The sequence below is a fragment of the Trachymyrmex septentrionalis genome, unplaced genomic scaffold (assembly GCF_001594115.1).
Source record: "Trachymyrmex septentrionalis isolate Tsep2-gDNA-1 unplaced genomic scaffold, Tsep1.0 scaffold63, whole genome shotgun sequence".
NCBI lineage: Eukaryota > Metazoa > Arthropoda > Insecta > Hymenoptera > Formicidae > Trachymyrmex > Trachymyrmex septentrionalis.
This window is the reverse complement of record NW_017305811.1, coordinates 1247658-1268716: the sequence shown is the minus strand read 5'-3', so window position 1 is coordinate 1268716 and position 21059 is coordinate 1247658. Positions and strand designations below refer to the sequence as shown.

General features: G+C 34.0%; 1 protein-coding gene across 3 annotated transcripts in view; it reads right to left on the bottom strand.

Annotated features, from left to right (window-relative positions):
* Positions 1-20847, bottom strand: part of LOC108753047 (protein HOS4-like) — a 28608-nt gene extending 7761 nt beyond the window's left edge. The window contains exons 1-7 of one of the 3 annotated variants that reach the window (XM_018494378.1): positions 16447-16517; positions 10619-10757; positions 10416-10473; positions 9297-9458; positions 6303-6684; positions 3830-4264; positions 1864-2051 (exon numbers count right to left, since the gene is read on the bottom strand). In XM_018494378.1, the coding sequence (XP_018349880.1) occupies positions 1864-2051; positions 3830-4264; positions 6303-6684; positions 9297-9431 (1140 nt within the window). In that variant the 5' untranslated portion in view covers positions 9432-9458; positions 10416-10473; positions 10619-10757; positions 16447-16517. Of the gene's footprint in view, positions 1-1863; positions 2052-3829; positions 4265-6302; positions 6685-9296; positions 9459-10415; positions 10474-10618; positions 10758-16446; positions 16558-20326 lie in introns of those variants that run through there. The other 2 variants (XM_018494379.1, XM_018494380.1) reach the window with 2 other exon arrangements.
* Positions 20848-21059: the final 212 nt, after the last annotated feature.

The following is a 21059-nucleotide window of genomic DNA, read 5'->3' as shown; positions in this document are numbered from 1 at the left end:
TGCTACAAAGAAAATTTTTATTGAAAAGAAATAATTCCCTATCTGCTGAGAAATATATATTCCAATAGTTTCTCGAGCGATCTCATATACATACATTTCCCCTGGGAACGCGACCCGTCTTATTTCTCCCGGAGAGCAATTTTACACCCGGCTTGTTACAAAAGCGGGCAGAGTTGGGCGCTCGACAGGCAATTCGGTACTTTTCCATGAGACTACATGAGTACGTGTACGAGGGGATCGCACGTCAGCGCTAATGAAAGTACCATGAGCATGGAATTTTTGCCGACCTCCGCGACGAACTGTGATGGTCGAATCCGTTTCGTCGGATCGATTCTCCGCTGCTTAATCTACGTGCTGGCTGCAAAACTGCCTGGTATAATTATACAGTTTCGTCAGCAATTAGAAAAGTTCTCCTCATCATGCTAGTTACGCCGATTATCTGATCGAGGTGCACCTCATAGAACGAAGCAGCACGAAACACAACCAAAAATTTTCTTTAGGGTCAAATAAAGATCCTTTCTAAAAAACCTACGTAGAATGATAAAAGATCACAGTGCTGTTTACTCTTGCTAATGAACATTTTTAATTAGTAAGCTCTTTATATATATATATATACTCTATATATATATACTCTAAAAAATATAGGTGTTAAATATAATTCTCATCGTGTTAGTGTAGATATAAATACCGACATATAATATAGATACATATAACACTATGACTTTTAAACCATGGTGATAAATGTCTATATCAGCACTAACACGGAAGAATTATATAAATATCATTAAATCCATATGCCTATATTTTTTATTCATATTTTTTAGAGTAAAAGATTTTTAAGTGAATTGTGTTATTCGCTTTTAACCTCATTTTAACGGGGTGACTAAAAGAACAAAGCGACGAGTGAAAATAGTAATAAAATCTTGAAACTTTACGCTTCTGTTAACTCCTAACCGTCTGCAATCAATCGTCGAGGACCCACAGAGGGTTGTTGTAGTTGTATATATTTTTGCATAACTCGCGAGAAACGAAACTCACGCCTTGGAATCACCGGAATCACAGTCGGGCAATTTAAAAATAGATCCATTCGAAGGCAAAATTTGTTTCCTGCCGTCGCGCGCGACTCGCTCGGCCTTAATTGCACTTTCATCGATCGCGAATCGCGCGCTGTTAATTACAAATCGCCGCCGGCTTTCCAATCCGTCGGATTCGTTTAGTGTGAGCCATTTCGCCTAAACGACCATCATTCGTTCCCAGTTTCGAAAGAACTTTGAACTAGAGCAGTCAATTCGAATTTGTGAAATATTTGTAATTATTTAGGTCAATAAATGTATATTTAGTAATTTCTCGTTTCTATTTTTTTAGTCTGCATATTCGAATTAGAGAAAGATGATTGGGATTTTTAATCTTATTTTTTAGAGTTTTGTTTCACTAATATGGGCTGATTAGCGTACTCTATTTATGCTAATTTCTGAAACTAATAAGAAAAAGCTTTAGTGAGTCCCAAGGACTTATCCTTTAGCATAGCATCACAAAAATATGTGTTCCTGTTACGAGTTAATAACATAAGCATTCATAATAATAACTCGAAAATCACGCTTTTTGAGATATTATTTTTTAAGGGTATTATTTTTTAAGGGAGCAATATTTCTTCTGTGTTTTTTCTTTCCGTGAAATCACAAATTTTAATACACTATTAAATTTTTTTACAATTTTATAAGGCACACATTTTTCATTAACGCACACAAACACATCACGTCGATGGAATAAACGACAGGTAGAATATTGTAAAGCAATTTTTAAGTTACGAAGCGCAATGGCAATTAGAGACTAATTCAATTAATTAGAAACTTTTATACTCACCCTGCCGCTACTGTCGACCACGTTGACGTCCATGCCTTTCAGACCTACTTTCCGAGCCTGTGTGACGATTTCCTTGAGACCAGTATCGTCAGCCTCTCTAGCGGCCCTCAAAAGGGCCGTAGAGCCCCCAGAGGGTATTTCCCACGAGGGCGGCACTTTTGATTTGATCGTCTCTTTGCGTACGTGATCTGCAAGATTTACATTCGCCTTATGTATAATACTGTTCTGTTACTTTTTTATTATTTCAAAGCTAATTACTAATCATGAACAGATTCTATTAGATTAATTGCGCAATTATAACTGTTTAATATATCAGAATTTATTATTGGATACTGTGTAAGTTCATATGATGACTACGCTTGTTGAAATTGGCAAACTGTTTCAAATTTTACGGTCATAAATTACAAATTTTAAAGCTTGTGATATTTTTAAAACGTACTCTTTCGACATTAATCTTTAATACATACGATGGGTCATTCATGTTCCGTGCATTTCTTTTCTTTGAAATATTAGGAGCATCTGGCTAAGCAATAGTCTCTTTGTCCTTTTAGTAAAAAAAAGTTTAACATCTAAATAACAGGTTTTTGATGTGTTGTCGACTTATGCATTTCATATCACGAATCATCGTGCGTAGAGTGAATACTTTCCTATAGCAAATTTTTATTTTTTTTTTATTTTTAACTAATTCTTTTATATTGCAAGAATTTCATAAACTATTAAAAAGAACATCGAAATTTAAACGACAATTTTTTACTAAAACGTCGAACATTTCTATTATATTTGCGTCAAATATTATAAATAATGTTAAAAAAAAAATTGTAAACACAATATTTTTTAAATTTATTGTAAGTTTTTTAATAAAATATCGATAATGAAATGCATTGTTTAAAATGTAAGTGCAATATACTAAAATCAAAGTTTTAAATTTTTATATTAAAAAATACATTTTTTTTTATTTTATCGACTATAATCACTTATAAAATTTAGATGCAATTTTTGTTCAATACGTAACTTTACAAATACTTTCAAAAGTATATATTTAAAGTATATTTTATTAGTAAGAATTAGCTAATAATTTTTGTACACTTATAAAAGTAATGACAATTGAAAATTAACAATTAATGGAACAATCATGTGTAGTAAACGACTAGAAAGACATTGTGTGTACTAAGGATTAAATTACTCGAACATCAACTTCATGAAATAAAAAATAATTTGCTTTTTGATAAATTTGTGTCCACAATTTGTTAAATCTCAATATTTGTTGAAAATTTTGCATTGATCCGAGATCTTCAGATTTCAATATGAAACAACGGTATCGAGATGTAAACGTTCTTCTTATCAGTTAGAACATTTTATCAGTAATATCACACGTTGGAATTAATTTGTCGGCGTTAATACCTAAATGACGTACATGTCAACGTGAAAAGTTTATGCACATAACAAATCATTAGCAAATAATCTCTTGCGTAAAAGCAACAATCCAAATATTTCGTATCACATTGGTACATAAAGTATTATTGGATTTCAGATAGCTTGTAATTTTTCTTTTATTTAAAAAATCGCAAAAGGCTATAAATCTTTATTTAACCTTCGCTCGGCAACATTGGATTTTAAAGACACAGTCGATTTTTTATCGTAAATTCTGATGAACAAAAAATCTATAAATATAAGTAAAATGCAATCCAACTTCTATGATAATAAAACTCCATTGTTAAAGTTTTCACAGGTATGTAAGAATTTTTTCAGATTTTTAGTTGGAAATAATACAAAAAGCTGCATTACGAAGTTCAAAGATCCGGTTTTAAACAAAGGATGAAAATTTCACATTGCTGATAAAAGGTTAACTATATTTATTAAAACAGATATTTTACTTACAATTAGTAAAAACTAAGTAATATGATATTGTACTAAAATTTGTGAAATTGCTCTGTAGAGCAAATGTCGTAAAGCACGCAGAACTCACCTTGAAGCACACCTTTGCGATATACTTTGGCTTCGTGAACAGCAGGCTTCCGATACGGCGCGCGTTTCTCCTCGAAGCTGGTGTCGGAGCTGAAGGAAACCGACTTCTTTACTCCGACACCCTTCTTCTTGAAGCTTGTAGATAACGTCTGGGCACTAGGTGACGGCCGCAGAGCACACAGTTCTGCGTCGTCGTCGTTAGTCAGAACCGAGAAGTATCCCTTCAGATCGGTATATCTCGAGGATAAAGAGCCGCGAAGCTCGTAGCCGTCCGACGATCTGAGGAACTTGGTCAACTCGTCGTCCGGCGAATTCCTCTCGGCGAGTTTGCTGGAGGGATGATGATGATGCGATAGACTCGCCAGGAAGGCGGAAGATCTCTTCAGAATTCCCTCCTCCGGTACCCGTTGCAACGTTCTTTCTCTTACTGGAAGACCTACGGAGTCACGGCTCTATATTTGGCCGGTGTTACTTCCCAAGACGACTTCTCGCGCCGCGGCGTCCTCAGCAGTCTGCAGTCGCAGGCTTAAATAGATGTATTTAGTGGCTCGCGGACGCTCGTAGATTGCCATAAAATATTTCGCGCAAGTAAACATATCGTGGAATAGATCGCGTGAGCACATAGAACTTTGCGCGTCGTTATTAGGATCGATGTGAAACGAAAGTGAATATTTATTTTGTTTCGTTCGAGCCCGAGCTGACAAGTCGCAACGCGTGCATAACGAACGAGTTCTAGAAAATTAAATTGTATAAATAGAAAAGTGTTCCTTTTTACTTTGAAAAAACAATTATTGGATTTCGGTAAGAGATTAGCCAAGCAGAACAACAAGTCACGTCAAAGTGATATTAAAATAAATCGGAAATGATTGAAAAGTGACTTTTAATGATCATTTTGGAGTCATTTTGCCATCATTTTACTATCATAATGACGTGCTGTTCTGCTAGAGTAATTAATTTTTGTCTTTTATCGAATGGAACGTTTTCATCGGCAATTTTTAATCAGTTTATTTCCGTTTAGTTTCTCGTGCTCGGAAACGAGTTGACCGCGTTGAGACTGTTATGAAAAGGTTCTGTGTAACTCGTAGTTTCATTTGCAATTCTAATCAGAAACTACGAGATATGTGATTTTCGTTAGGTATATTGTTGTTTCGCCAATGGTAACTCGTGGGGTGAAAGAGGCGAAAATATAAATTATCACGGGATGCACGTCAGCATCGTCATTTCAATGGCCAAGTAGTCATTAGAGGGATACAGAAAATAGTACAGGAAATTAACTTTTCTGTCGAAAATAATTTCGTTGCCTGGCTTTTGGCGTATACTTAGAATAGCTGATGACGATAATCTCTCCTTCCAAATCGAATATTAACTACGCTTAGGTATCCAGAAAAACGTAAATGACCTGAGCATAAACTTGCCAAATATCAAATAAATTAAGATGCTAGTAGCATCCAATCGACAATCTAATTTAATTATTTGATTGTATTACAAGTAATCGACGCGTATTCATATATGAGATAAATTTGTTAAAATACATACAGTGAATGCCAAAAGTATTCGTACAGAGAAATTTTTTTATAAAAAAGCCTTATTTGTAAACAATAAATTAATTAGCAATTTTATACAATGAATATGATCTGTTCTATTAAACAAATAATGAGCTTCGCATGTGTTCTGATTTTAGGAGCCAAATTTCTCGACTATGCAACTACTTTTTGTGCGGCCAAATAATATCGTTTTTAATTTTCTCTTATTTTTAAGATAATATATTTCATTTGGTTATTACATATCTCTTTGGTACAATAATTTTGAAAAATATACAGTCTATTTTATTCTTTATATAAATAAATTGCTAATTATCCAATAAGAACAGTAAGAAATAACCATCAATTAGGCGTCGAATTGAATTGGTATAGATATCAAAATCTTCGATATCTATTCAACATCAATTTGATAAGTCATTTCTTTCTAGATAATATTTTAAAAATAAAGCTTTTGTAAAAAATATTTCTCTGTACAAATACTTTTTGCACTGTATATAGATGTATTATTTCAACGTCTAACTTTAACCATATATAATCGGCGCTTTTCTTAGTCGATGTATTCATATCTATAATGAATAATCAGTTCTAAGCTTAATATTGTCAAAGAATTTGACATTGCCATAAAAAAAAATCGCGCAACAATTGGTATATGTTAAAAGTCTTGAACAAAAGTATCGACACTCATTAATTGAAGTTTCTCTTGTAAACAAAATAGTAATTATATTTCGATTAAAAAATAAGTATAAAAGATTAATAAATAATAATAAGCGGCGATAATTTTCGTTGCAAGTATATCAGTATTTGTTAAATAACTCGAATTTTTCTTCTAAAAAAAAATAAGCAATTACATTTCGATAAAAATATAAAACAGATTACTAAATACAATAATAAATGATGTGTAATTTTAATTGATTTAGAAATTATGCAACGCACCTTCCTTCAAATCCTTAGGCACGGAAGTGGACTTGATTATACCTCGCTGGATGCTCCTTGAGACGCCTGATCTCGTCGAGTTTTTGGACACATCCTTCGGCTTCCTCGACTCCTCTTCTGTGACGAGGATGCCACTCCGAGCGGACTCCTCTTTGGAGTGGAGTCTCCCGTTTACGATTGACGACGTTCGTCTCTTGGTGGTGACGCTGGTCGTCGTCGTTTCATTCGTGGCACGGTTATTTCGAGCAAGTTCACCCCTAGAGGCGATGATGCTGTAGTTGTTAACCACACAGTAGGCAGTATTCGATGATGTACATTTCGCGCGTCTGCGTGGGCCGCTTTCTTGCCACCTGGCCTGCTCCTCGAAGATCTGTCGCACTTTCTGCCGAACGTACAAAATTAGTCTCGAGAGAGAACCAAAATTCACATATTGATCGATGCTCTAGTTTGCATCGTACTCTATCGTCAATTATCCGTAAATTCAATAATTTGTTCATCATTTTTATTTTTATTTATCATCGCCTGGGATCCTAAAGCTTCACTTAAAAATAAAATTATATATTTCTGAGTTTTTAAGTCTAAGTTTTCAAAAATATATGTCTAAAAATAATCTAGTTTTATAGAATTTTAATTTTCATAACAGTAAATTTCGATTAAAAAATGTTATTTTAATTAAAAACTAGTGACACGCAATTTTAAAATCTATTATTAAATATATATATGTATATATATATTTAATTTAATTTAATTTATTGCATATATATTAAAAAATTACATCCAGAGAAATACATATATGCCTGTATATCTAATTTTTATCTTCTCCAAATTATCAATAAAGAATCATCTCTCGGTCGAACGCAACTTAACGCGCTCAGAATCTTCTCGCACTATAATGATGAATGCTATGTTTATGAATCACGAGTGTCACGAACGACGGAGACACGAGCAATGGAGACTCCAAATTCACAACATCAATTTATTCATTCACATCACGAGTCCGAATACCGTCCAGACACCGAAAAAAGTGATTAACAAATTACACGCACTTCGAAAGGGGAGTTCTCTTCTGGCGAGATCTCTGACGTCTTTCGATCACGTCGATACAATCGCTGGATCCGTTCCAGTCGCACGATCTTCCTCGGAAAGCGACTCGTGTCTTCCTGACGGTCTCGCAAGACGTACACGCGGGAAAATTCTAGCCGGCTCTCTTTAAATGCGCTATTTATATGTCAGTTAAGCTCTCGCGTCGGTTGGTGCCTCGTGTATGTACTTACACACGCGAGTTATTAACGTACGAATGCGAGAGCCACACTCACGTTTTCCTTATACGTTCACGGACGCCTTCGTGCAGAGTGTCCATTGCGCATTTACATGTTTTCGGCACTTTCAAGAAACCTCGTGAAAAATAATTAATAAAAAATTTCAATTTATAAACCGCAGAGTAATTTTGATTGACCTTTATGTGGGCAGATAGTAGACGGTTCAAAGATATACGCAAATTGATAGGTGAAGTGCTCAAAACATGAAAAAGGTTTTCAATTTCGTAGTTATATTTTTTACTGATAATATTATGTTATAGTTAATTTTTAAGCAGGTGAGTGGTGCTCAGAACACCCAAAACAAATTTTTTTTTTTTTTATATGTATGTATAAAATTAAATTTACAATATTTACATTTTTATGAGATAGAAGAATGTAAACATGATTAATTTTAAGATCTTGGGCAATTCCTTTTATCTTCCTTTTTTAAAACAAAGTTTTTAACATAATTATGCGTGAAGTGCTGTAGCCTACCTATATAAAGATTAAATTTACATTAGTTATAACCTCATGAGATCAAGAATGTAAAAATGATGAAGATTTCTTGTAAGATTTCTGAACATCGATTACGACAATACTTTTTATATCCTTTTACTAGAACAGTTTTTACACAAAGTTTTTAAAAAAACCTATTTCTTGGGGGTGTTCTGATTACTCCATCTACTCACAAAAGTTAAACTTTGAAATTCTCTGTAGCCGCAGAGAATATTTTTAAAATTAAATCCCAACTAAACGCACAACTTTTATGAATGTCCAAAATAAACGATAAATTATCTAAGTGAAGTCTTTGATCTATCTTTAGTAACTGTCTATCTTTAATAGCTGATGATTGTGTGAATTTCTATATAAATCGTTTAAATTTATTATTAATCTTTCAGAGCTGACGCCAAATTTATAACAGTTATTAATGCTGAATTAGCATGAGATCTATTTAATCTATGTTAATTAAAAGACACTTATTAATTTCAGGGAACTCGAACTAATGTAAAGAGAATAAATATTAAGTATTTTAATCAGATTAAATTAAATTTGCTGAATTAAAGAAAATTGACTTGATATTTTTTATAATTAAGTGAGATTAATAGACTCACCGTCAGAGGATAAATAGTGCTAGATATATTTACTTACTAATAAAATAGGATAGTGAGAAAAAGAAATTTTCTTTTTGACGATGTCATAGTATTGTAGTATTGTCGCTCTTTATATCGTTGCACGTTAGATATATATATTTACATTTAAGCACCAAAAGCTCACCAAAACTGGAGCAAAACTTACTTCGGAAGCGAGATCTAGATCGCTTCACTTCGAAGACGTCGTGGCGAAGTCTATCTTATTATACGCGTCGCGCGTATACCATACAAACTCCTGTCAACCGTGCGCGGCAACTTCGTGTTTTTTTTTTTCGCTGAATAATCACAATGTTGCGTCTAACTTCGAGAACGTTGAATGCGCGAGAGTCCGATATCACGCGGCAACGCGACACTTTGCGGAGGAGTCGCGCGTCCCGCGAGATAGACTACCGCTCTTCGCTCTCTCGAGGCCGCGAGACGTCGCGCGACCGACCCGTCGACGTGATACGCGTCGACGTAATGAAAACGAAGATGCCCAACGAATGAGAGAGAGAGAGAGAGAAAGAGAGAGAGAGAGAGAGAGAGAGAGAGAGAGAAAAGCTTACTTGCTGAGTGGTGGTCGGTTGTACAGTGGAGACAACGACATTGTTGTCGCTTCTATTGGTAACGCCGTCGGTGACCATGGACGTGGTGGTGGTTTCATTGCTCGTCGTATGCTTCACCCTACGACCACCTACCATCGTCGAAGGTCGGGGCTCCGTGATAGACTGGAAGAAGCTACTTTTTGCAATTTCGCTTTATGATTCTGAATAGTAATTCGATCTCGACGCAGCGAGAATCGAAGTCAATGTAAAATGGAAGAGGAATTATATTGTAAGAATGAATTTCTGCTGAGATATTTAAAGATTTAGATTAGATACTGAAGATAATTTTGCTGGGCCATCAAAATAATTATATACCTCAGCAAATAAGTTGATGTTACTTGCAATCATTTTGACAAAAAACGTTAAAGAAAATAATTTTAAAGGAAAGTTTTGAAATTCTACCAATTAACTTGTCCTACATAATTATTTTGATAGTCTAAAAAAATTATTTTCTGCTATATATTTATTTAAATTTTTAGGTATTAGGTTAGAACAAAAGTTTATTGTTATTTCATTTGCATCATTTTGTTTTTTTATAAAAAATTTGACAATTATATTATTTGATAAAGCAATGTTTTAGTTTTAAAAATCAGCTTTTTTTATTATAATACAATTTTTAACGAAGTTATAAACAATTAAAATCAAAATGCCTCTTTTTAATTAATCCGTGATGTATAACTCAATAATCAAATCTTAGGAACATTTTTACAAAATAATTTTAGTGAAAACTTTAAGCTTTCAGAAAGTCAAAATTTTTTACAAGTTTTTTGAGTATATGATAAGTCCAAAAACAAAAAAAATTTTTCGCGTTTTGTCCAGCTCGTAATTTTCTATATGTAAAAAATATCAATTCAATGAAATTCAAAAGACATAGTGACTTTCTAAAAGTAGAAAATTTAAACTCTAAATTTTTGTTAATTTAAATTTCATTTATTTTTATTAACAAAATTAAAGCCGTTTGAATTTGAAAATTTATAGTGCTATAAACTTTTGTTTCAACTCAATATTTGAGGCAAAATTGTTCTTTCCGTGAAAAAAAAACTTCGATAATTATGAGGAATTTATTTTCAAATTACTTACTTTTCCTTTCTTTTCGTTTCTAAGTTCCTCACGATTATGATATCATCATGAAATTCAACTAGAGAAAGGAAGAGTGTTCTATTAATAGGATCTATAGATAGACCACATTCTTTAGAGATTCTTTTCTTGGTCGAAATTTACGCTCGACCGAGAAATCAAATAGTACTGCGCAGAGGCTGTAATATAAATTAAAACGCACTCACTGGAAAACACTTTTATCACCGGGAACTCGAATCAGTTCTCCTGTCAAACGAACGTCGTGACTTCCACTGAAGCGTGCGCTGGAATCACTTCTTCAACCTACATTTCTTTTTATTGTTCCACGATTCATCGGCACATACGCTGAAAATTATGAGGAACACGTGACAAAGCTCAATCGGGAAATTTTATTGATTATCCTAATCTGTTACATGTTCTCTTCTAGATTGAATTAATGTCTACTGTTAGTTATTTTAACTTAATTATATTTTATCTCTCTTCTAATACATTTTTATATAATCCTGTCACATTATTTTTCAAATTTCTTATTATCTTATATTTGATATTATATTATTATACATTGTATAATCCTAATAAATATTTTAAGTGGGTTATATAAATATATCGCTCCCTCATTTCAAAAGTGGCACAATTCGAAACAATATGTTTCTTAGAAAAGAGGGAAAACTATTTTTCAAGTTCAATAGACAATTATTGATTAATTAAATAATATCGGCAAAAGGAATATATTCTTCTAACATAATCAAATATTATTTTTGTAATTTTTGTACAACACTTGTTCACTTAAAAAATTACATGTTTTGAAGTATTTTATAACTATCCTTTTTATAAGTTATAATGTTTTGACGATTTTTGATAAAAGTTAAATTAGTTCACGTTTGATTACTAGAGTAAAGTTTATCAATCTTATTCATGATAATAATTCAAAAATCATATGTTTTTATTTGTATTACTTTTGAAGTAAGAGAACGATCGTATTTAATTATACTTGTGAGCTCTTTGAGAGATTGTTCTAGAATAGATAGCTTCCGAAAGAAGGAATTTCTCTTTTCATACTCTTTTAGGGTTTCTAATCAGCCAAATGCTACAATTCTTCCGACGAGAGCACGTTTCATGAATTGAATTGCTCCTCTCTTTTTTCCCTTCATACTCGCTGGCGGGCCGTTAACTTCATGGTCGGCGGAAATTACTCTCCAAATCCGAGGCGAAAAGCGAGCGAGGCGATTCCGACGGTAAATCTAACTCTTCAACGGTGTACCCGTATAAAATCACGCTTTCATCTTTCGAACACGCGGTTATTTCGGCAGCACACGATATTATCCCGTCATCGTATAGCTTTTGGCTGTTCGCCAATATTTTGAACTTTCCAAGGTACACCGGTTTATCGATCTCCTCCGACATTTTCGGAGATACTTCAAATGATGAGAAAGACGTGTGAATAAAGAAGAAGTTTTAACGCTGTTTTAAAGCTGTGTTCAAAATTCTTTCAGCAATATTTAAAAAAATTTTTTTAAATTTTTTTCTCTTAGACTTTCTGCAATAACCATTACTTAAGCCTTAAGTCTTCAGCCGTAAAATTGGTAGAGTAAGATAAATAAAATAAGTATTCTAAGTTAATTTAATGGTTTGTAGGTAGAAGAGAAGTAAAGGGATCAAATAAAGAGAATAAATTTACTATCATTTTCAATTTCAGTAATTTATGGATTTACTTAAGTTATGAGAAATTTTTTTATTAAGTAAATAAGTAGGCGGTAAAAAGAAAGTAAATGAATAATTAATAATAAAAAGATTTTATAATTGAAAAGATTAATATTGAAATTCATATTATAGAATTAATACATTTGTTTGTGATTCGAGATATCTTCCATTACAGAATCTCATAAAACGCCTCACTATCGATTATAAAAAGAAGAACTTCCTGTAAAAAAAGATGTTTCAAATGTACGTAGAAACTGCTTGGCATTCAACACAGTGGATATACTTTCCATTCAGAATTGACAGATAACAGTAATAAATATACAGAGACATTTAAATAAATATACGATATAAATGTATCGTCAATATATCAGATAAAATATCATACAATTGTTGAATCGATCAAAATTAACGTATATAAATGTAAAAATTAAGGAGGTGATTTTATTATATTGCATTGCAAATTGTAATTATATGCAATATTATAATATCAATTAATATAACTGCAATGTTACATACTGGGTGGGTAACCTGGATGAATATTAGACAATGGTTCGAAAAATGAGTCAAACATTATAATATTATGTGCAAACCTTTTGGATCTCTGAAGAAGATACCCACGAAAGCCTAAAAATTATTATTGTTATTATTATTATTATCAGAGGATCCTTTCTCTTATTTATTTTAATTAAATATAAAAGGCTTGCGAAGAAATAGCACGCAATTATATTATATTTGTCCTAAAGATTGTTTAACTCTAAATTGTCAAGCACGGTCAATAACCGGCAACAATTACGAGTGGCTCATCGGAACGGAATTCGTGCAAGAAAGCAATGATAATTGCAACGATAATAATACGTTCAATGAAGTAAGAGACCACGAGATTTCGCCTCGTTATGAGAGTTGAACGAAACGGGTGCGAGCCGACTATAGTAAATGGGCACCAGAGTTATCATCCCAGTTATCGAATTTTCGTCGCTCGATTCCGCAGTATTTGCACTCTCTCCCCCTTTGAATAGACTGTTTCATATCCAAACAATTGCGTCGCACTGTGAAAAGCTTCCGTCGGTGTCGGCACGAGCATACCGTATGGAACTATATCGGATGCTGTAAAATACGGCGTTCGTGCATCTATCCCACGCGGGGGATGCCGGTCTGCTGCTAGATGATCAATGTCCGGAAGAACGATCGCCGTTTGTCACAGAGACAAGAGAGGGAAAAAAAGAAGCTTTCTTCTTGTCACGGACAACAAATTTTACGTGGGACACTTCCCTGAGGTTTTCCGTTTATGCGAACGATCCCTATACCTTTGGCAACCGCGCCGTCGCGTTGTGTGATAAGAATGACTGATTAATCAAAGCGACAGAACATTATCGCGACGGAGTATTAGTCGCGGTAAGTGTCACATCTCGCCAGCTTGCGGCTAGAATTTCAATGATGTGACGTCAGTCGGAACTATCACGTTCCATCGGTGATAACGCGCATCTTGAGTGAATAAACTCGTATTTGCATAAAGTATCATTTAATCCCACATTTGCAAGACAAATATCGCAGATTTGAAAAATTGTTCTTTACATAGCTTACATCATGTGCAAACTGTTCTTTTCTCTTTTTTCAATTATACCTTTTAAAATAGCTTTATTAGTACCTATATACATTTTTCATCGATTTACTAAATCTGACGTACACGGAACGATTTTGCTGAAATATCTAGAAATTTAAGTAGATGCAGTTCTAGAAATAATTTTGTTTGGACAATCGAAATGATTATGTATAGGATGCTCAAGTATAGATGAGCAATGCAAAAAGTTTTGACATTCTAATCAGCTTCAGCTTCCCATATAATTATTTTGATAATCCAATAAAATTATTTTCAGATTTAGCTAAATTTTAAATACTGTAGCAAGCGTCGTTTTTCCCGTGTATGAGACATGCAAAGTTTGAGCGGCAATGTAAACCCTTCCTCTCTCCCCGGCAAAATGAATATTTCAAATTACCAGAAACGGAGAGTAGGGTGCGTTTCTCTCAGACGCATCATGAGTGCACTTACGAATTAATAAGGCTCGCATAAGGAATATCCGGGATTTAATGCGCCACGAGAGGCCGGCTCTCAACCTCAGATTCGACATCGAGATCGATATCTCGCCCGATGCGTGTAACGCGTTGATTTGTAAACGCCAAGCGCATCATTTCGGCTGCCGTAATCTCGATCGAGAGAAACGTCAGTGATCAGCGCCAGGCGGAAGCTCTGTTGGATTGACTTTTAGTCGTGCGTGCCTTCTGACATTGATTGACCGTACTGCATGAGAACCCGCCGTTCTGGCAGCCACTACGTTATGGCATACGTAACGTCTACTCGAAAGCCGCTCAAGTCTTATCTATCATTAGCTGTTCCCGTTGGCGTCTCATGAAAGACGGGAAATAGTTAACCCATTTCATTTTTAACACGACGTTGTCATGTTCATTTGGTTTTATATGTAGAATTTCCCGGAACTTTATTAAGAAAGGAAATCTGTTTAAATAATAAATAAAACTTAAATAAGATATTTAATCCTATATTACTTGCATAGAGGCTTTTTTTTTAACATGATTATCGCATGATGTGTTTCTCACATCCCAACATTATATTTCAATTTTTATTATTTCTTTTTTATTGCTTCTTTGTTCTTATTTATAATTAAATAAAAATTAATAATATTTAATAAGACAGCTCTTGGAACTCGTTAATATCAAGAAATCGTAAAAACAATACTAGACACGTTAAAAATTCTTAATATAAACTTTTTAATATAAATTGTCACCTGACTTTTAATTTTTGACTCCACATTTTTAACAATCCACTAAACTTCTATATTTAATTTAATAGTAATTTCGCCTTTGACCGACGAATTTGTTATTAACAGCGAAAAGTTAATACACCACGAAAATAATAAAGAATTAAATTTATAATAAATTGGATTGAAATTGCATATAAAAGACGTCAGAGAGGCTTATAGATTTAAAGAAAATTTGAGCTTTTTTAATAGCTTCGGAAAAGATGTGATATCAATCATTAAAAAAACGATCAAAAAGATAGTCATATTTCAGGAGAAAGATATAGAGAAACACTTGTGCATGCACCGTGTAAAATGTCATTTGGATTAAGAGTGACATTTATGAGTAGATAAGACTGTATTTGATGGGGATCGAGAAATGGATGAGGAACGTGTGCCAAATGATAGAGCGAGGGCACCGATAAGAGCGTCAGGAGGGTGAGACGCACAAGAACGAAGCACGCGAGCTTCTAATCGCCTCGTCTCGAAAAGACGCGACGCTTTTCGTGCCAAGGTCGGCACCCTCGACGAATTCGGAGCGAACTCGAGAGACATGGGCTCTTCTTCTCCATTGTGAAAAAGTTTCTCGGTGAAAATCATTAGGCCGTAGCAACAAGACACAGAGAAGTGAGGCGCTCTTTTTTTAAACTTTTACTCACGCGATTTCCGCGAACTACCTGTCTCAGGGGTAATAAAAAAAATAATTTGTTAAGTACTAGATGAATTAGTACGTTGCACTCGTAATTCTTGTGACATTCAACAGAACGAGAACACGGGAAGATCTCTACGTTGCGAAAAAAGCACTTTTATAATTTAATTTATATTTAATCATGTCGTTTGTGCTTATACATATATAATATCTTTAAAATGTGACATTTATTACGATTTGCAGTAATTTAATTTTACTATCGTAATTACATTAGGAAGAGAAAGAGTTTAAAATTAATTCTTTACACTGAGGACACATAAATTACGCCACTATTTCTCTATAGGTAATATTATTATTTTATTGGAATAAAATTACCTTTACAATGCAAAATAGAAAAAAATTTATCTATTACCTCTTAATTTATATTATTTGTACATTGTTTTTTGTTAGCATACACCTTATAATGAAAAAAAATATATAAGAAATAAGGAAAAGTGATTTTAAATATTATCTAACAGTTTCGTGCTTAAAAATGCAGCTAATATTAATTAAATTCAGATTTTGACGGACAAATTCCGACACATACACGCACCGTAGCGAGCATGAAGGAAAGTATCGATAATTTTCTAGGACGCGATACGACATATTAAGATTCCGCACCTGCCTTTTCAGCCAGGTTACTAATAAGTGTTAATAAGTCTCATGCGATGTTGTCATATTGAAATAATAGTGACATTTATTTCAGAGTCACGTGCATGGTCGTTGACATTTTCAAGATGCGATCGTAATCTCGAGAAGCTAATTCCGCGATTCGTCACGATCTTAACACTAAGAAATACATGTGTGTGTTTCACGGAAAAGACATATTACTAACCGGTTTAAATCTGATCGTAGACGGTGTGATAGCCAAGAAGCTGGAATCCGTGAGCGTTCTGCTCAAGACCATGACCGTGATCGCTCACGTTATAATTTGCTCTTCCGGACACTGAAAGAAATCAGTTGAATTTTTCATACCGTCTAATTTAACAGTTATTTATTTTACTTTATTATAAAGCTTTCTAAAACTTTATTACAGAACTTTCCAAAAATATTTTTCTGTTTCAGATTTAATCTAATACTTTAAATGTATGATATATGTAACGACATATAATCAATATTTTTAATATATAATTGAGTAAACAAAAATTTTAATCTTTAATCTTTAAAAATTATTTCTTTTTTATTAGGAAATCAAATTGTATTGTGCTGATTTGTGTCAAATTAATGTTTTCGTTTTCAAATAACCTGTTGCTGTAATCGAAAGTTAATCATATTATAATATTTATTATTTATTACAGTTTATGAAACAAAAAATTTGTTATGATGTATAAGTGTATGGTAGTTTAGTGTTGCTAGATTTGATACAATTGTATCAAATTTGGTACGTTTCGAAACTATATTGGTAATCTGGTATACATTTAAAAAAAGACAATTTGATACAATTATAATGTTTAAAAAAGTTAACAATCTAAATACAAAAGCAATATCAATTATAGGAAAGTATCACTATATTTTTTCTATTTTATCGATTATTTGACTCTATTTCAGTTATAGAAATTCTAAATTAATCAATTCTAAATTAATCAATTAAATGATTAATTGATTTAAAATTTTATCGGCTCCTCGTAAGTTGTAGCAGAATATATGCATATTAAAAAAAAAAAAGACGAAAGATCAAAAGAAAAGAGTATACGTTTTGTTGATATAGAACATTTTTTTCTTCCTTGCAATACTGTAAGACACAAAAAACTTGCTAAAATAATTAAAGTATAATTAAAAGAAATTCTTTTACGCTCATAGGAGCTCAAACTTAAATATATATTATATTATTCACACTCGTTGATGTGTGAATATTGTAATTGCGATCTTGACCGAAACTCAAAGCGAACTCTGCCGTGAGAAAATTTAACATGACCTTTCGACTCGGACTAATCTCGTGGTTTGCGCCTCTGGGTCATGGTCTGTAACGTGATTCTTTCGAGTATCTATTCAAGCTGTATACACAAGAGCGTACTACGCCATGAGTGTTCTAAATCCGTATCACTTAATTAGGCGCCTTACATGCGAGGCGGTGCAGTCTCGTATTCTTCACGCGACTACTCCGTGTGCAAAGTTATAAAACGTTAACTCGAGTTCTTATCACATGTAGTAACGCAAACTTTATTTATGCAAACTGTTTTATCATTTACAAATATATTAGGCGTTAAAAAGCAAACGAAAAGTGGCTTATATTTAAAATGCATTCTGATCTCGTGCGGAAACTCCGGAGAGTCTCCTGAGAATAAACAAGATACTCTATTTTTGCAACGTCGGGGAAGCAATCGAGATCGTTGGGGTGAAGAGATGCAAGCCGTAGCCTAAATCTGTTACCTTTGCGCAACCGGTGTCTCTCCTATTCTTAAATTACGATCGAAACGCGATCCTCGCGGGGGCACTCTTCGGAAATAAGACGACGGCGACGAACTTTGCGGCACGAATCTGTTGCTAGCTATTTGCGCCAAACGATATCGAAACGCGCGCGAATCGAGCCTGTAGTTTCCATCACCGGCCAACTTCCCCGAATCGTTCGCTCGTCAAGGGGTTGATTGGCTACTGGGCCAAAGTTTAAATTGCACCCTCGCGTCGAAAGTCTCACGAGGGCTAGCTGGAGCGAGGCCTCCGTTATCACGCAGGCGCGAATTTTAGCCAGGTGTTACGATGCCGCGCTGATGGAAAATTAGAATGTGCATCCGCGCGAATTTGAGGAGGCGCGCGTCGCATTCCCAGATACATGTAAAACCTCGCGGCGGAATTCTAATTACATCGCGATTTATGGCGTGTTCGCGTCTATACCTAATCGTGTATACACATAATGGGATCCGCTCGCGCGGATTCGTGATTGATTAAAACGGGCAACATCATTTGGCAGGAGAACAAAGGCGCTGTTCTAACAACTAACACGATCATTTTCAACACGATCGAATTCAGATCGATATAATCTCGGCGAACTTAATTTTAGCTCCACGGAAAAAAATAAATTTCCCGTCGACATGCGTTTTTTTTCCACGAATAAGCTGGAGGATTATTTTTGTATATCAAACTCGAAATCTGAAATCGCGATTGTATCTGCCTCACCCATGACGTCACGGAACTTTATTTCTTTTTCTTAATGGGCGGAAATTTTATTTTTTGCTTTTGTAGCGTTTTCTTTAAATATCCCTATATTTTTGACTTGTTTAATTACTTTATAATCATAGATTGAGAACTAGAATTCTGTTAAGCCAATTTCTAGTAAACGATCTAGTATAGATCGGCGAGAAATTGATAGCACATGGAAAAAAAGATTTTGCTAAAGTATTTAAGAATTTACAGTTAAATATAAATCGAAAAATAATTTTCTTGGATTATCAAATTAATTAATTATGTAGAATAATATTCGAGCACAATGATAGTCCTGTAAAAAGCTTTAATAATCATAATAACTAAGTGGAACGTCCTATCCCAACAAACAGGCTGACTTTATTTTTCATCATTTTTGACGTAAAAATGACGTATTTAACGTCATTTGATATCAAAACGACCTATAATATAATGACAATTAAATCACCTTAATCATATCGTTCTAACGTGAAAATGACATCAAATATCGTTAGCTTATTTGCTAGAATATAATTATTTCGATGAACACAACAAAATTATTTTAAATCTGTATCGAGCTAAATTTTTAGAAACTTCAACAAAACTGTTTTTTCCGCGTACCCTGCAGAAATTACGGCTTCAGATCCGAAATTGTATATGGCGAGACAGAGTTAATCTCTTCAGTTATTTTCTTGTTTTTCATTCTATATTTACGTCGCAGCACGCGGTCGCCACATTGCAATAGGTGCACGTGCTCGCGGCTTCGTCCAATGATTCAAGATCAATTCGCTGAGAAAAAAAACGTTTGGTATAAATAACCATTTATTTTTTTGATATATCACTTACAAAAATTTTTTTTAATTTTAATTGAAAAATTTGTTGTTTTAATTAAAATTTAATTAGAATAATGATATATTGGATAATCAAATTTTGACTAGAACAAAATTTTTTAATTAAAAAGTAAGAAAATATTTGTAGGTCACGTATACAAAACATTTTTCTCAGTGTAAAAAAAAAAACTGCTATAATTAAAAATATAACACCCACAACCATCGTATAGTACCTCCTCCTCCTCTTTCACTTTCGCTCTGCAACTTTTTCAAGATTACAGGTTAGTTAAGACTGTTACAAGAACTTTTGACGTTAAACGGAAACTTGTCTATGATGAGAAACGTAATTTGTTTTAAACACATAATTTTTACATTATAAACGCAAGTATTGTAATTGTTTTCTCCTGAATCATGATTGCACGCCAGCGACGTTATCACAGTTGATCAAGTGCAACAGCTGAGCAAATCGATTTAAAGATATTAGTCAGGGAGACTAATGCTTTTATTGTTTCACTGTGAAAACCTTTTTGCCCATACAAACTAAGTGTGCCTTTTGATATCTTTATCAATTTTATTTTATCTGCACTGAAAGGTGTATGGATTACGTTAAAAGCGAAAATAAAACGAAACGAAAACTTGTCGTATTTTCACTAGTTCAGGTTTTTTTTTTTAAAAACCGTCATTTTTTTGGAAAAACTGTTGATGCTTTATGTTAAACAATTAGCAGAATCATTTCCCAATGTTCGCCAATCCCAAAATTGGGCTTACCAGAATTATCAATTTTCTGGCTAAATGCCGCCGGTAGTAGCCATCAGTGTCATCGTTAACCAGAAATGTCGGGTGACAAGCATTTACATAACGTTGCTCGACTGGGACGTCCGTGCGATTGATGATTCGCCTATTAACGTCGAGACGATGCCCCAGATCACGCTTGATCTACCGCTACGGGCGATTGCGTCGTGGAAATATAACTCGCACATATAACGCACGTAGTTTGCGCGAACGGTGGTCACTTCCGAATTATTGTCGTTCATTGTACCTGGCAGTACTAAAATGCTCTAGAGACAGCACTGTGGCTTTATGTGAAGACGAGGTATCGGGTTAGTGAGGGGTGCTTATGCTATTTTTGCCGATCGTTTTTTGGATCGAGCGCTATTAACAAAAGATGACTAATGAAAAGCGAGCGTATGCCGATGATTGGACAATACTACGCGACGAACGAAAGAAAAATTTACACCACAGAGAGATTTAAATGTCGTATCGCCCGTCACTCATGTAGCGTAAATTTGATCCGTAATGAATTCGCGCGGGGTTTTAAATTTTGATCACCAGACCGCGAATGACGTGTCGTCAAGCCACGACAATGGGCCGTGAAGATAATTTTGTGCCTTGCCGCAAGGTAACAGTAAATGTCACTGAACAGTTTATCAGTGGTTTTGGAATCTTTTGTAAGTAAGTTCTGGATTATATTTGTGCAATTTCTAACAGTCAATTTTTAACA